At 37.6% G+C, this 15,013-nt stretch overlaps 1 protein-coding gene across 1 annotated transcript in view; it reads right to left on the minus strand.

The window, feature by feature from the left end:
* SCFD1 (sec1 family domain containing 1) overlaps window positions 1-15,013 on the minus strand; it is a 136,639-nt gene that overhangs the window by 92,793 nt on the left and 28,833 nt on the right. The window contains 4 exon segments of the mRNA XM_006152401.3: window positions 279-364; window positions 1,562-1,617; window positions 6,249-6,338; window positions 9,805-9,892. Coding sequence (XP_006152463.1) covers window positions 279-364; window positions 1,562-1,617; window positions 6,249-6,338; window positions 9,805-9,892 — 320 coding nt within the window.

Here is a 15,013-nt window from a genome sequence, read left to right on the forward strand (position 1 = left end):
CAGAAAGCGAGAAATCACCCCCCGGGAGGATGGTCACACCACAATCCCTTCTCCTCCATTCTTCTCTCGGGATCTTGGGCACGCACGCACACGCGCCGGGCGTGAGTTCTAAGCTACCAGGTCCGGGAGGCGAACCGCGGTCGACTACGTGGGAGTCCAGCGACATAGCCATTACGCCAACTGCTGGTTCCCAAGAAATAAATTTTAATTACAAAAAAATCTCTACAAATGTTTTCTTTCCACGTTCTATAAGTACTTAAATGAAAGCAACATCATACCTGAATTGGCCAGCTCCAAGTGTATCACCTGTAAAAAGACTGTTTCTTGCATCTCTCAGATTTTCCCGAAGTTTCTTATCTAGTTTCTGAAAAATCAAATTTTAGATGAACTCTTGAAGAATGGTTACATATAACTTTATGTAGGGTAACACATAATGTGTTCCTAGTTCCATAACCAAAAAATCCAGAATTTCTTTACAAAATGGCAATTTTAAATAATAACTTAGACTTGAAAAAGATCAGTGCTTTTTCTACTGTGACTCAACCCTGATTTCACTAATTAGCACTTTTTGTTGACTAATTTTACTTTAAGAGCAGGAAATGCTTTATCTGACATCAATAATAATGAGATAGCAAAATGCACTTCATCATTTAAAAATGTTATAACTGGTAGCAACTATTTGCTAAATAAAGTTTAATATGAATGATCTGGGGAATCAAATAAATACTACTTGGAAAGACAAGGTTGAATGAGGAATATGTTTTAAAAAAAGAAAGAAAGCTAGAATAGCACACTAGAGTAAATAATTTTACTTTATTGCAAAGAAATACACAATGATTACTTATCTTTGGTAGAATAAAATAAAAAATATCTCCCATTGGTAGTTAATATATAACCAATAGCAGATGTACACTTGTTACCATTATTACTAATTTAAATTTTTTTTGCCATAGGGTACATGCGTTTCCTGGGCGAGAGACAGAGTGACACACAGAAAGAAAGAAAGAGGAAGTGAGAAAGCACTCCCCCAGGAGGGGAAGGCCACGCCATAATCCCTTCTCTTCCATTCTCCTCTTGGAATTTTCGGCACTCACTCACAAGTACTGGTGTTGGGACCAGCAGTTAGCATAATGGCTATGTCGCTGGACTCTCACGTAGTTGACTGCGGCTCGAGTCCCGGACCCGGTAGCTTAAACTCATGCCGGGTGCATGTGCATGCATGCCCAAGATCCCGAGAGGAGAATGGAGTGGGGCGTGGCCACCCCTGTGGGGGGGGGGGGTGATTTCTTGCTTTCTGTCTCTCTGTCTCTCTCTGTCTGTCTGACAAGCACACGCACCCTATAGCAAAAACCTCTCAAAAAAAAACCAAGTACTGGTGTTTTTTTTCCAAGCTGCTGGGTCCAGGACTTGAACCACACAGTTGGCCATCTGGGATCCAGCTCCTTTAACCCCACGCCACTGGCTGTCCCAATACATTTTTTAACAAAAACACTTAAGGTGCTTGTGGTAAAACAATTTGCACAATGTTATTTATTCCCAAGTGATACTTGCATGAACTCACCACTGCTACCATTTCTGCTGCTGTTCCTCTTGAGCATCTGATTATAGGAACAGCACCTATTTTAACAATGAATGTTAGCAATAAATCTTGGTTCTTAATCAAAATGGGTACTTACGAAATACATGAGCACCAAAAAAATAACAGATGTATATAATTTCAGGCTATAAACATCAAAAAAATAATAATCTCAAGAGTGAAAGCAAGGTTTCAACAATGAATTTCCCCACTAATAAAACATTAGAAGGCCAGAAGAAAATTATTTTTATATGCAGCTGATCAGCATGACTGAACTTTTTTCAATGGACCAAATCGACACTTTTGACCCTCCAAGTAGGCACTTCCAAAGAATTCCGTGTAGGATTTTTCACAGAATAAGTTTATATTCTAATCACAGAATTTACTTTAATTTGATAAAAAAAGAATGAAAAGAATTTAGTTGACTTAGCAGTTTAGAATTCCTATTTTTTATTTTACAAATTAACAACGAAGCAGTTTAGTCTTTTTAAAAAATATACTGATTTTAAAGATAACAGAAAACCATTCCTCATAAACTGAAATGCTCCTAAACGCTGGCCTGAACTTATCAAATAAATTCCTGAAACTTCATAATTTCTCTCTTTATTACTCCAGTAAGTTTTATCAAAGGCTGAAGTCCCAAAACAGAAAAAATTAAACGCACTAAAAAAAAATCTCATAGGGACCAGCAGTTAGTGTAATGGCTATGTTGCTGGACTCCCACATCGTCAACCGCGGATCAAGTCTCGGACCCGGTGGCTTAAATTCATGCCAGGCACGTGTGTGTGCGTGCCCAAGATCCCAAGAGGAGAATGGAGGAGTAGGAATTGTGGCGTGGCCATGACCCCTGGGGGGTGATTTCTTGCTTTCTATCTCTCTGTCTCTGTCTCTGTGTCTCTCTCTGGTGAGTGCACGCCCCCTACAGCAAAAACCTCTCAAAAAAAAAAAAAAAATCTCATAAACCCGAACACTGTAATCTTTGCTTTTACATGATAGTGTTTGCATGTGCACGAGAAAGAGACAGACTTCTCTACAGAGAGCAGCATCCTTGACAGGTTGTGTTATGCTACAATCCTATTTCCCCAGCCCTCCAGCTCTTCAGAACCTTGGGTGCCAGCATATGTACCCAATATGCTTTCCAACCTCCAGATCTGAACCTGCAGGTGGCCATGTTGTTTCCAGCACTGTAGTCCAGTATGCTAGGAACTGCTGCACCTAGGCTGGGTCAACACTGTAACTTTATATGCTGAAATTGTTGCATTTTAGATTCTACAACAAAGTCCATCATTTACAAAAGTAAAAATATGGGATATTAAAATTTTTTTAAAAACTGTTTTCTTTTGTTGGCAAGAGTAATAAATACTTGCCATAAGAAAATTAAATATTAGAAATGTTTTAAATTTGACCTCGATTTCAAACCCCCAGAATAATCTCCATTAAGAATTAGAAAAGGGGGGGACCAGCAGTTAGCGTAATGGCTATGTCACTGGACTCCCATGTAGTTGACTGTGGTTCGCATCCCAGATCCAGCGGCTTAAAACTCACGCCGGGCACGTGTGCATACGTGCCCAAGATCCCGAGAGGAGAATGGAGAAGAGATTGCGGCATGGCCATCTCCCCTGGGGTATGATTTCTCACTTTCTGTCTCTCTGTGTCTCTCTGGTGAGCGCACGCGCCCTATAGCGAAAAATGTCTTCAAAAAAAAAAAAAGAATTAGAAAAGGGGGGACCAGCAGATGGCATCTAACGATTACACTGCTGGACTCCCATGTAGTCAATCACAGTTCAAGTCCCAGACCTGGTAGCTTAAAACTCACACCAGGCACATGTGTGTGTGTGTGCCAAAACTCCAAGAGGAGAGGAGGTTGTGGCATAGCCATCCCCCAGGGAGGGTGATTTCTCACTTTCTGTTTCTCTGGCAAGTGCAAGTACCCTATAGCAAAAATCTTTCTCAAAAAAAAAAAAAAAAAAAGAATTAGAAATGGACAGGGCCAGCAGATAACTTGGTGGTTAAGGTGCTAGATTCCCACATAGCCCACTGTGGTTTAAGTCTTGGACATGGAGGTTTGCTTTCTCTCTCTCAGGTAAGTGCAGGAGACCTATAACAAAAAATTTAAATAAAAAAAATAATAAAAAAAAGATTTAGAAATGGTTGTTTTTGGACTGTTTTCTAATATAGTTTAATAAGAGTGTAAAAAACAGTTTCAAAACATTTTTCTTTTAACAATTAGTGTTGACATCCTTCTATATCAGATTAGCAGTAATTTCAATTTTTCTTTGAAAAATAAAATTACTTCCCCATGTGCTATACATAATAAAGGTAGCTCTAATAACACTTTAGTGACGTTTTTTTATGTCTCTCTTCAATCTATCCTTACTTTGAAAATATATCACCCAGCAAAAAATAGCCTTAATATTCACAATAACCCTACCTCTTGTCAAAATTTTGAAGAATATGGGAATGGCAAAATAGAAAAAAAAATTATAATGATTAAAAGTTGTATACATATGTTTTCTTTAAAACAAAACAAAACACCCAACCTATCTGAGGACATTGAGAACATTTGAAAACAAGCAGAAACAGGAAGGAATAGAATCACATAAAGTAGCATTTATTTTTAATCAACTTTTCCCCTCAGAGTACTTTCACCTATGCATGGGACATCGAAAGAGATCAAACAGAAAACAGGAGACTTACTGAGGTAAGGAATCAAAGATTGGAGTTCAGGGAAATAAAAGGAAAAACCGCTGAAAGGAGGAAGCACCATTTTTAAAGTTAATTTTTTCCTTCTATGAGCAAGAGAGACAGCATGCCTAATAGGGTACTGATGCCATGATCCACCCCCAGCTACAGCCACACGGGTGTGCATGTGACTGGTGTACTCAGGGAGGTCACTGAACTTGCACTGGAAACCTATCCACGTGGGATCGCCTCATAGAGCATCATGCGTTAAGCTGTTGCACCACTCTCAAATACTTATTGAAATCCTAAATTATGCATGATCTTTCTTCCTTGATTTTCTCACTTTTGAAGTGGAGATTTTATTAATCTAAACTGTGGATCATTTTAAATAAATAGTTTTATGTGTAGGTCCATGAATTGGCACACTAGTAACACAACTGGACCTCCCTGAGCTTGATGGGCTCACTGTGCCTGTGATAACAGCACAAGCCAGCTGAGTCTCAGGGTAAGTCCTGGCATGAAGACCCTACTACAGGGGTCTGTCTGTCTCATAAAAAATCAACTTTGGTACCAGCAGATGGCATAATGGTTATGTCACTGTACTCCCACGTAGTTGGTTGTGGTTCGAGTCCCAGACCTGGTGGCATAAAATTCATGTCAGGTGCATGTACACACATACCCAAAATCTTGAGAGGAGAACGGAGGAGAAGGGACTGTGGCATGGCCATTCCCCCTGGAGTGGATGATTTCTCACTCTCTGTCTCTCCAGCTAGCATACATGCCCTATAGCAAAAATCTCTCTCTATCTAAAAAAAAAAAAAATATATATATACACACATGCACATAAATAAACTTTAAAAGGTGTTAAATGTCAGCAAAATTAAAACTATTTTTTTTTTTTTGGAGAGGCTTTTGCTATAGGGAGCGTGTGCTCGCCAGACAAACAGAGACAGAGAGATAGAAAGCGAGAAATCACCCCCCAGGGGGCATGGCCACGCCACAATCCCTTCTCCTCGATTCTCCTCTCGGGATCTTGGGCACGCACGCACACGCGCCCGGCATGAGTTTAAGCCACTGGGTCTGGGACGCGAACCGCGGTCGACCACGTGGGAGTCCAGCGACATAGCCATTACGCTAACTGCTGGACCCAGCAAAATTAAAACTAACTAAGTTTCTGAACAGACCAATTATTCACAGTACAACAGTCATATATTAGATACTAAATATGATGTAACTATAAGTAATTTTAGAGGATACAAAGAAATGCTTTAAATTATGAGAATACAGGTAAATTAGTTTTATATGTAAATTTAGTGTTTTCTGGAGTCTTTGACATTTTGCCTTAAGTTACCAGGCATCTCTCTTTCTACTAGAGGCACATTTAAAAATTTTCATAATGACTAAAAAAAAAAAAAGAAAAGAGCAAACACATAGTTAAAGTCACCAACCTATTCAAACTATATATCCTAGAAATAAAAAAGGAAAATGACAATGCCAAAACATCTGAGGAGACCACTCAGTAGTGTATGTTAAACGCTAACTCAAGAGGAATAACCACATCAAGTTGTTAGAAGAATTTTGTTTTTACATAGAATTTTCTTTTTATAGAGACAAGAGACAGAAAACAAGAAATCATCCCTGGGGGGAATGCCCACGCCATAATCCTGTCTCTATTTTCTTCTAGGGATTTTGGGCACACACACACATGTACCTAGCCTAAGTTTTAAGACACCAGGTCCAGGACTCGAACAGTAAGCAACTACGTGGGAGTCCAGTGACGTAACCATTACGCCATCTGCTAGTCCCTGTTTTGTTTTTTATTTTTAAGTCTCTGTTTTCATATAGTACTAAGTGTAGATTTTACATCAACTTTGCAGATCCTCTAGAGTCCAAGATAGGTGGAAAAAAAATCATTTTACAGTATAATTTATTAAAATGAATTGTTAAATAACTCACTTTAAAAAATAACCAGAAAGATTTAAAAACTTACCCAGTGTAACAAAAAAGCAGAAGAGGCTATCAACAATAGTGTCCATAACGGTTTCCATTTCCGTGTCTGTGATATCTGGTCTGTTAATTGCTAAAATGACATAGGTAAAAAAAAAATTAAAAAAAAAAGACCAAAACATGCCTTATGCATATTAAACTTTTAGATTACTAGATTCTTAACACGCAGTTTGATAACATTTATAATACTCAAGCAAGTTAAACTTCTGACTTTAAGTTTTCTTTTTAAGTATCAATTAAAAATTACACTATCAGGGACCCATAGATGGTGTAATGGTTACGCTGTTGAACTCCCATGTAGTTGACTGCAGTTTGAGTTCTGTACCCTCTGGCTTAAAACTCACACTGGACGCATATGCCTGTGTGCCCTCTTCTGAGAGAAGAAGGGGCTGGGATGTGGCCATCCCCCCTGGGGTGGGGGGGTGAGTTCTCGCTTTCTGTCTCTCTGGCAAGAGCAAGTGCCCTATAGAAAAAAAATCTCTCTTAAAAAAAAAAAACTACACTACTGAAAAATAAATAAAATAGCCAAAAAACTCCATGAAAAACCATCTCAATATTTGTAATAAGAAAAAAAAAACCTATCATATAAACGATACAAAATTTTTGTCACAACCAGAAGAAAATACTGGATTCCATAATTTTATTCATAAACACTGATGACCTTAAGAAACCATCAATGCTGTTATCTAACCATTGTCAGAAAATACAAATCAATACAGCAAAACCAGTATCATATATCATTTTAATTATATGTTATATGAGTTTCTTTTCTCATCTACAAGGCTGTACATAATTAGTTCCCGATCTTTAGTAGGTATGAGAATTACTCTGGGGACCAGCAGTCAGCATAATGGCTGTGTCGCTGGATCCCATGTAGTCAACTGTGGTTCAAGTCCCAGATCTGGTGGCTTAAACTCACACCAGGTGCGTGTGCGTGCATGCGTGCCCAAGGTCCCGAGAGGAGAATGGAGGAGAAGGGATTGCAGCATGGCCATCCCCCCTGCAGGGTGATTTCTCATTTTCTGTCTGTCTCTGTTTTTCTGGCAAGCACATGTGCCCTATAGCACAAACCTCTCCCCCAAAAAACTAACAAACAAAAAATAATTACTCAGAATTTGCAGGAAGGAAAAGTTTCTCTGGAAACTTCTAAAATTTAAATATTCTTAGCCCTTTTCTTCAAGGGTTCAATTTAAAAGATTTGAGATAACTATAAAACACAGGCAATTTTAACAAGCATCTCATGCGATTCTTATGCAAACAGTTCTTGGGAATACACTTAGAGAAACACTGCAGTGAAGGCTGCCTTGACAGTCAAAGACCTGGACTTACTTATCATCTTCTCACTCATAGTACGTAGGTCTAATGTTTGACAGGGCAGATCTCTGTAACTGTACGTTTAAAGATTGACTGAACTAAATTATCTACATGGTATTTTTAATTTTCTAGTAACGTGAATGTGAAAATAGTATGTAATTAATACAACTTGTGATTAGCACAAGAGGAAAGTATAATTCAATTGGTTATATCATAGTATCTAAAGAAAGTATGGTCTACCCAGAAACATAAGAATGATAAAGAATCCAATTGGGTAATACAGATCTAGATGATGGAAGTATGTTGTTACTCAGGGGTTGTAGTGGCCAACTATCCAAATCAGAAGAAAGAAATGGTGTAAGAATATATGTGATCTATGTGAATTCAAAGAATAGCCACTCAAGGACCCACCCAGTTCTTTGTGTCAATGGCTAGTACTAGTAAAATCCATATGGGATTATCTAGCCTGTGGTCCTTTACCACATTCCATAGCTCTGAATGAGAAGTAACATTAACAGTCATAAACTACACTTGGATCGTCTCAACTCAACTGGAGACAACAAAATGCTTTGCCTGAGATAGCCTCAGTGTGACTATAGTGATAAATTTGCTTCCTTTATTGGCTAAGTAAATTCTCAATCCATGGAAAGTATAGAATTAAAAAAAATAAGAGGTCCAAATCAAATCCATGGTATTAACTCACCGACTTCTGTTTAGGAATATCTGTTTAAGATTATTAGTTAAGGCACGTGTAAGGTTTGAGAATCTGACATAGCATTACATAATGGTTCAGTGTGTCACCTCTGCAGTGAGATTGCTTGCATTTAGTGTATTAGCTCTGCTCCTTCCTCATTAATTTACTTGACAGCTACATGCCAATTTTCTCACTCAAAAGCTGGAAATAATACCTATTTTTCAAAGTTTTTTTTTTTGAGAGTTTTTTTCGCTATCGGGCGCGTGCACTCGCCAGACAGACAGAGAGAGACATAGAGACAGAAAGTGAGAAATCAGCCCCCAGGGGGGATGGTCACGCCGCAATCCCTTCTCCTCCATTCTCCTCTCGGGATCTTGGGCACGCACACACATGCGCCCAGTGTGAGTTTTAAGCCACTGGGTCCGGGATGCGAACCGTGGTCGACTACGTGGGAGTCCAGTGACATAGCCATTATGCTAACTGCTGGTTCCCCAAAGTTATTTTGAGTAAATGAGTTTATACTGCAAGGTACTTAAAACATGGGCATCAAGCAAGCTGCTAATATTCTTATTATAAATCTGGGTGATGAGTCATGTGATCTCACTTTAAAATTAGTAATTAACCTCAGACTTGTGATCTTTTAAAAAATGTCGACAGGTATAACACAATTTAATTAGGGTCAGCAGATGGCATGGAAGTTAAAGCAGCTGAATCCCACATGCCCGATGGCAAAGTTTGAATCCTAGTGACTTGAAAACACACAGGATGCATGTGCATGAATGCATGCCCCAAATCCCAAGAGAATGGAGACAGGATTGTGGTGTGGCCATTTCCCCTGGAGGGGGGAAATGCTTTCTCTCTCTCTCTCAGGCGAGTATATATATCCTTTAGCAAAAAAATTTTAAAAATGAATAAATAAAAGAAAGAAAATTTAATTAAATTTTTAAGTAATGTTTAATAAAATACAGATTCATAACAAATTTAATTTTAAAAATAATTTAAATATTTGTGCAGCTTTTGTTAGATTTATAAATTAACTGTAAATAGACTTCTGTGAATAATCACCTCAAAAATATATTGCATGTAATACTTAGGCAAATACTTAACATCCTTTTAGGAATTTTGTTTAAATCAATAAGAAAGTATGCTACAGAGCTCAATGAAACCAAAGATTTCATGTTCTCCTCCCTCAGGAGCTTCCATTTGATCCAGTGTTTTATAAGCACAAGGAAAAAAAGTAATTTGTTCTTGTTCAAGTTCAAAGTGCTAGATAATTAACTGTATCCTACAACCAAAACATCCTTACTTGCAATGAGAGAAACATTCATGCAAGTTTTTGTGGGGATACTTAAGGTCACAGAATTACACAGATTTTAGTCAGACTTGTTTTCTTTGCATGTTTTAAAAAATCTTTTACAGTGCTGTTATAAACAAAGGTAGTCTGGAGTAAGAAAAGTAATAGTGAACATGTTTACCTAATAGTACAACATGCATTTTGCCAACAATGAATTGTAATAGTACTATTACATACCACGGTATGAAACAAGCTCCTTATTTTGATTACATAATACAAACATGTCATCTTCCAAAGTAATAAAATTCAGATACTGATCAAAAACCTAGAAACAAAAGGTTTATAAAACAATTTTACAATATAGCCATATTTAAAGTAAGTATAGACTATTTTATCTACCAATGGTTAAAGTGTCAAAATTAGGATTACATTCAATAATGAAAAGTTATACTATGCAGCAGATTGCCTAACTGGGCAAGAATGAAGAGGTAAAGATAACAAAAAGCAGTAAAAACAATTCTCTGGGTAATACTGGGTTGTTGGAAAAGTCATTACACATTTTTGCATAGAAAAACAGAAAAAAATGCATCATGACTTTTCCAACAACCTAATAAATACTAGGAGGGGAGTGACATTTTTCAGAAAACAAAATTTAAGCAGGTAGAAGAGCTGTGGTTGTGATAGGTATGAAAATCACTTTTGAGAAAAACCAGGATTTTAATTTTGATACTCATTTTAATTACTCTCTTATGAGAATAGCAATAATGATTTTTATGCCATGAACTTTTATCAATAAAGTGGAGTGGGTCAGCCAGTGGCATAATGGTTAAGATGGGTGGATCAAGCATGGTTGGCTACGCAGTTTAAGTCCTGGACTTGGCGGCTTGAAATACACACTGGATGTGTGTGACCAAAATCTGAAGAGGATAAATGAAAAAAAGGGACTGCAACATGGTCACGATTTCCTACTTTCTCTCTGTCTCTTCCTGATGAGTGCATGCACCCTATAGAGAACTAAAAGATAAAAATAAAGTGGGGAAAATTATAGTTTTTTGGTAGTTTACTAATTAGGAGAAAATTAGGAAAATGATTTACAATACATTAAATTTGATTAAACAACTTGAAAACAATTACTATTATATTACCTGAAATTAATGCTAAATTTTGAGCAGGAACATTAACAAGTAAGCCTCAGAAGCTAAACTGGGGGCCAACAAGTGGCAAGGTGGTTAAGGCCCTGAATTCCCACATGGCCGACCACGGTTCAAATCCAGGACCTGGTGGCAGGACACTCACACCAAGTGTGTGTGCATAAATTCCCAAAATTCTAGGTGGAGAATGAAGAAGGGATTGTGGTGTGGCCATCCCCCTGGTGGGGGAGGGGGGTATGAATTTTAACTTTCCCTCTGTCTCTCCCCTCCCCCCAGAAGGCACATTCATCCTATGGCAAAAACCTAAAATAAAACAAAACAAACTTATCAGAAATTTCAGCAGAGGCCCAGCTGCAGTGGCCACTGCTGCATGAAACTGCAGCCAAATGGGAAAGTTCAGGGTTTGGATCCTGGGTCGACCTGAACACTTTGAGTGTGCCCACAGGTGTGCCTGGGATCCTGATTGGCTATGAGGAGAAGTCCTGACAGGAGTCCTTGTCTCCTATCTCTGTCACATTGAAAAAAAAAAAAAATATATATATATATATATTTAAATACACACAAACAAAAAGAAGTAGCAATGGCCTATCTAAAGTTAAGAATAAAATATAAATCTACCAGTGAGAAAAAAGTAAATGCATGTTTGTTTATTCTTATTTGTCCTATATAATTCTCTAGGATTTTCACTTATATCTTACACAATTCAAGAAGCATAGGGTACAACAGGGCTATCATCAGAAATACAGTTTACAAGTCTATTTAAAACAAGCTGAACCTGACGAAAAAGTCAGTATGATATAGAATTAATGGCCTGGTATAAATTACTTTTTCTTATACAACCTAGCCTCTCTGGATTCCCTTTTCTAAGTAAGAAAGTACTTAATACTGGAGAAAGTATGGTAACTATGGTGATTACAGATAACACAAGGTTAACATATTCTGGGTATAATTTATGGCAATGCAACTGTCAAATAAAAAAAAAAAATCACACTAAAACAATACAGATCCCAGTCAAAGCAAAACTGATTTCGCTGTTTATATTTTGTCTTTCCAATTCACTGAATACAACGGATCATTTGTGGAAAATCCATATTATGAAAATACTACATACCGATTTCATGGTTTTTTTGTACCAAAATAAAGTCTTATTTTAATTCCTTTTTTACAAAGAATTGTTTTGAAATTCTCTGGTAGTAGGTTCTTCCATTTGCTTATTCTGCCTAGTACAAGCTGGAGATAATTATTATTATCAGAATTCTTTCTGGAAGTATTGAGTCTAAACATTCCTTAAATCATTCTGATCATGAGTAAATTAAGATACCGATGTCATCAACCAACCAAAAATCGAAACTCTTACCTTGGCTACCTGTGTCACTGCACTGGCTGCTAATGCTGCATTTGCAATGTCTTCCAGTTTACTTCTTGAAATAGCAGAAATAAAATTTAAATAGTATGATTCATAGAGTTGATTTCGAAGATCCTATAAATACAACAAATACTTCATTCTTATGGGGTAGTAAAAAGAAGACCACGAATAAAAATATTTTAAATATTATAAGAGTAAGGTCTGGAGAATAAGATACAAATTTAAAAGACAAGTTATGTCAATGACAATTAAAACAAGTATACCAAGAAAACAAAATTATGAAGTATTGATTATCTGGTTAGCAGACATTAATGAAACATTTTGTTAAAAATATCCAGAAGTGTGAGACCGCATAAGGCATGAAGGTTCAAGTGGCTGGATCCCACAAGGCCAACTCTGTGGTTGTCCTATACCCAGTAGCTTGAAAAGCATGCTAGGTACATGTGTGTGAATGCCCAAAACCTTGAAGGAGAATGGAACTGAAGGGACTGTAGTGTGGCCATCCCCCAAGGGGAGCTTTATCTTTCTTTCTCTCCCTCCCTCTCTCTGACAAACACCCAGGCCCTATAGCAAAATAGACAAGCAAATAATCAATATCCTATCCAGAAGTAGTTCTTTAATATAGTAATGGTTTTTTATTTTGTTTAATTTGCCAGAGGATATAAGCACTCACCAGAGAAAGACAGAGAGAGGCAAAGTGAGAAAGTACTCACTATGGCACATGATCATGTCACAATCCCTTCTCTCCCATTCTCCCTCCTTTTGGGATTTTGGGTGCACACACACATGTACCTGGTATGTTTTTCAAGTTGCTGGGCCTAGGACTCAAATTTTGTGGTTGGCCATGTGGGATTCAGCTGCCTTAACTATCAGATCACGGGCTGGCCAGTAAAATGCTTGCTGTATTTGGTGGATACTACCTTACACCACTCTGGTCATGTGATTAACAATAAAAACTTCCTTCACTACATACAGACATGTTATGATTCCAGGAAAATTTCTTCTCACTCAAAAGTAGTGGAATTTACGTTATACAAATTCTTAAATTTATTTATTTAAACTTTAGGCAAGCCAAGTATAAACTGTAACAGACACCATCACTTTATAGGGCACTAAGAAAGAATTAATGGACCAGCAGGTGATGTGGATGATAAGGTAGCTAGATCTCAAATAGCTGAATCGGCAGTTCAAGTCCTAGACCTGGTGGCTTGAAGACCACAACAGGACGATGTGCATGTGTGCCCAGAATCCCAAGAGGAGGATGGAGAAGGACTGATGTGTAGCCATTCCCACAGGAGGTGATTTATCCCTTTCTCTCTCTCTCTTTCCAGCAAGTACCTGTGCCCTACAGCAAGGAAAAAATAAAGAATGCTGCCAATAAAACTTATGACATCCTATCAATTTTGGGCGTGGTGGTGCCCGCCCTATGGCAATCAATTTTAACATGTATCTGATTTCAGAGATGTATAAATGTGAAAAACTGAGGGGTTGTAACTTATGTGAGAAAGGCACTTGCAGAGGGCAGTGTGTCAACAAAGATCAGATTAGTTACTTATGAAGATAGAGAGAATAAGTAGTATGTTTAGCATATTGAGAATCATGTCTCTCACTGAGTTATAAACCTATAAAGGAGCAAAAAAAGAAAAAACCCAAAAAACCAAACTAGAATAAATCCTGTGTTGCTGAACCAAAACAGTTTTAGAGGTTATCTATTTAGATAGGGAGGAAAAAAGTAGAGTTACAGAAATAAAACAGAACAGATATAAGAGGGTATATGTATGTATACATAATATTTTCCCTAGTTTTGTTTATTAAGAGGACTTTTTTTTTTTTGGAGAGGTTTTTGCTATAGGGTGCATGCACTCACCAGACAGACAGAGACATAGAGATAGAAAGTGAGAAATCACCCCCCGGGGGGATGGCCACGCCGCAATCCCTTCTCCTCCCTTCTCCTCTCGGGATCTTGGGTATGCACGCACATGCGCCCGGTGTGAGTTTTAAGCCACCGGGTCCGGGACGCGAACCGCAGTTGACTATGTGGGAGTCCAGCGACATAGCCATTATGCTAACTGCTAGTTCCCTATTAAGAGGATGTTAAGAACAGTTAAAATCTGATTGCAATGAATACAATTAATGCCCAAATCCTGATTTCTTTCTTTCTGTTTTTCTTCAGTTTGTGATAGGATGCATGTGTTTGCTGGAAAAAGAGAAGTGAGAAATCATCCCCATGCTGCAATTTCTTCTCCCTGAGCACAAGCAGCCAGGCCCAGGACTCAAACTATGCATGTGGCCACGTGGGATCCAGCCACCTTAATCACCATGCCACCTGGCTGGCCCCAGATGCTGATTTCTAAATATCATTGTCTACAAAACCCAACTAGGGATGCATGGATATAGGGCTAAATCCTGGGATAAGACAGAAAAAGACAAAAAAGTATACAATGAGACTGCAATGTGTTACTGTGCTAGAAAGTAAGGAAATGGTCAAAGAATAACATTATATTTCAAAAAGACACAAAAGTTCGGCAAGGTTTCAAGATACAAAATAAATATATATACACACATATATATAAAAATAAATACATTTCTATATGCTTGCCATTTACAATCCTAAAAATGGATAAAACAATTCCATTCATAATAGTAAAGAATAAATTTAACAAGAAAAGTGCAAAACTTATATTTGCAAATTGTGAGACATTATTTTAAAAAAGAAGATATAAATAAATCAGAAGATAACACATATTTATGGATCAGAAAACTTAATACTGGTAAGATGGCAATACTCCTCAAATTGATCCACAGATTACACAATCCCTATCAGAGCTGCAGGTGGTTACTTTATAGAAATTGACAAGTTAACCCAAAATTAATTTGGAAACTCAAGGGACTCAGAAAAGCTAAAAAGCAATCTTGAAAAAAAAAAAAA

Source organism: Tupaia chinensis, unplaced genomic scaffold (assembly GCF_000334495.1).
Source record: "Tupaia chinensis unplaced genomic scaffold, TupChi_1.0 Scaffold000350_1, whole genome shotgun sequence".
In the NCBI taxonomy this organism is placed as follows: Eukaryota; Metazoa; Chordata; class Mammalia; order Scandentia; family Tupaiidae; genus Tupaia; species Tupaia belangeri.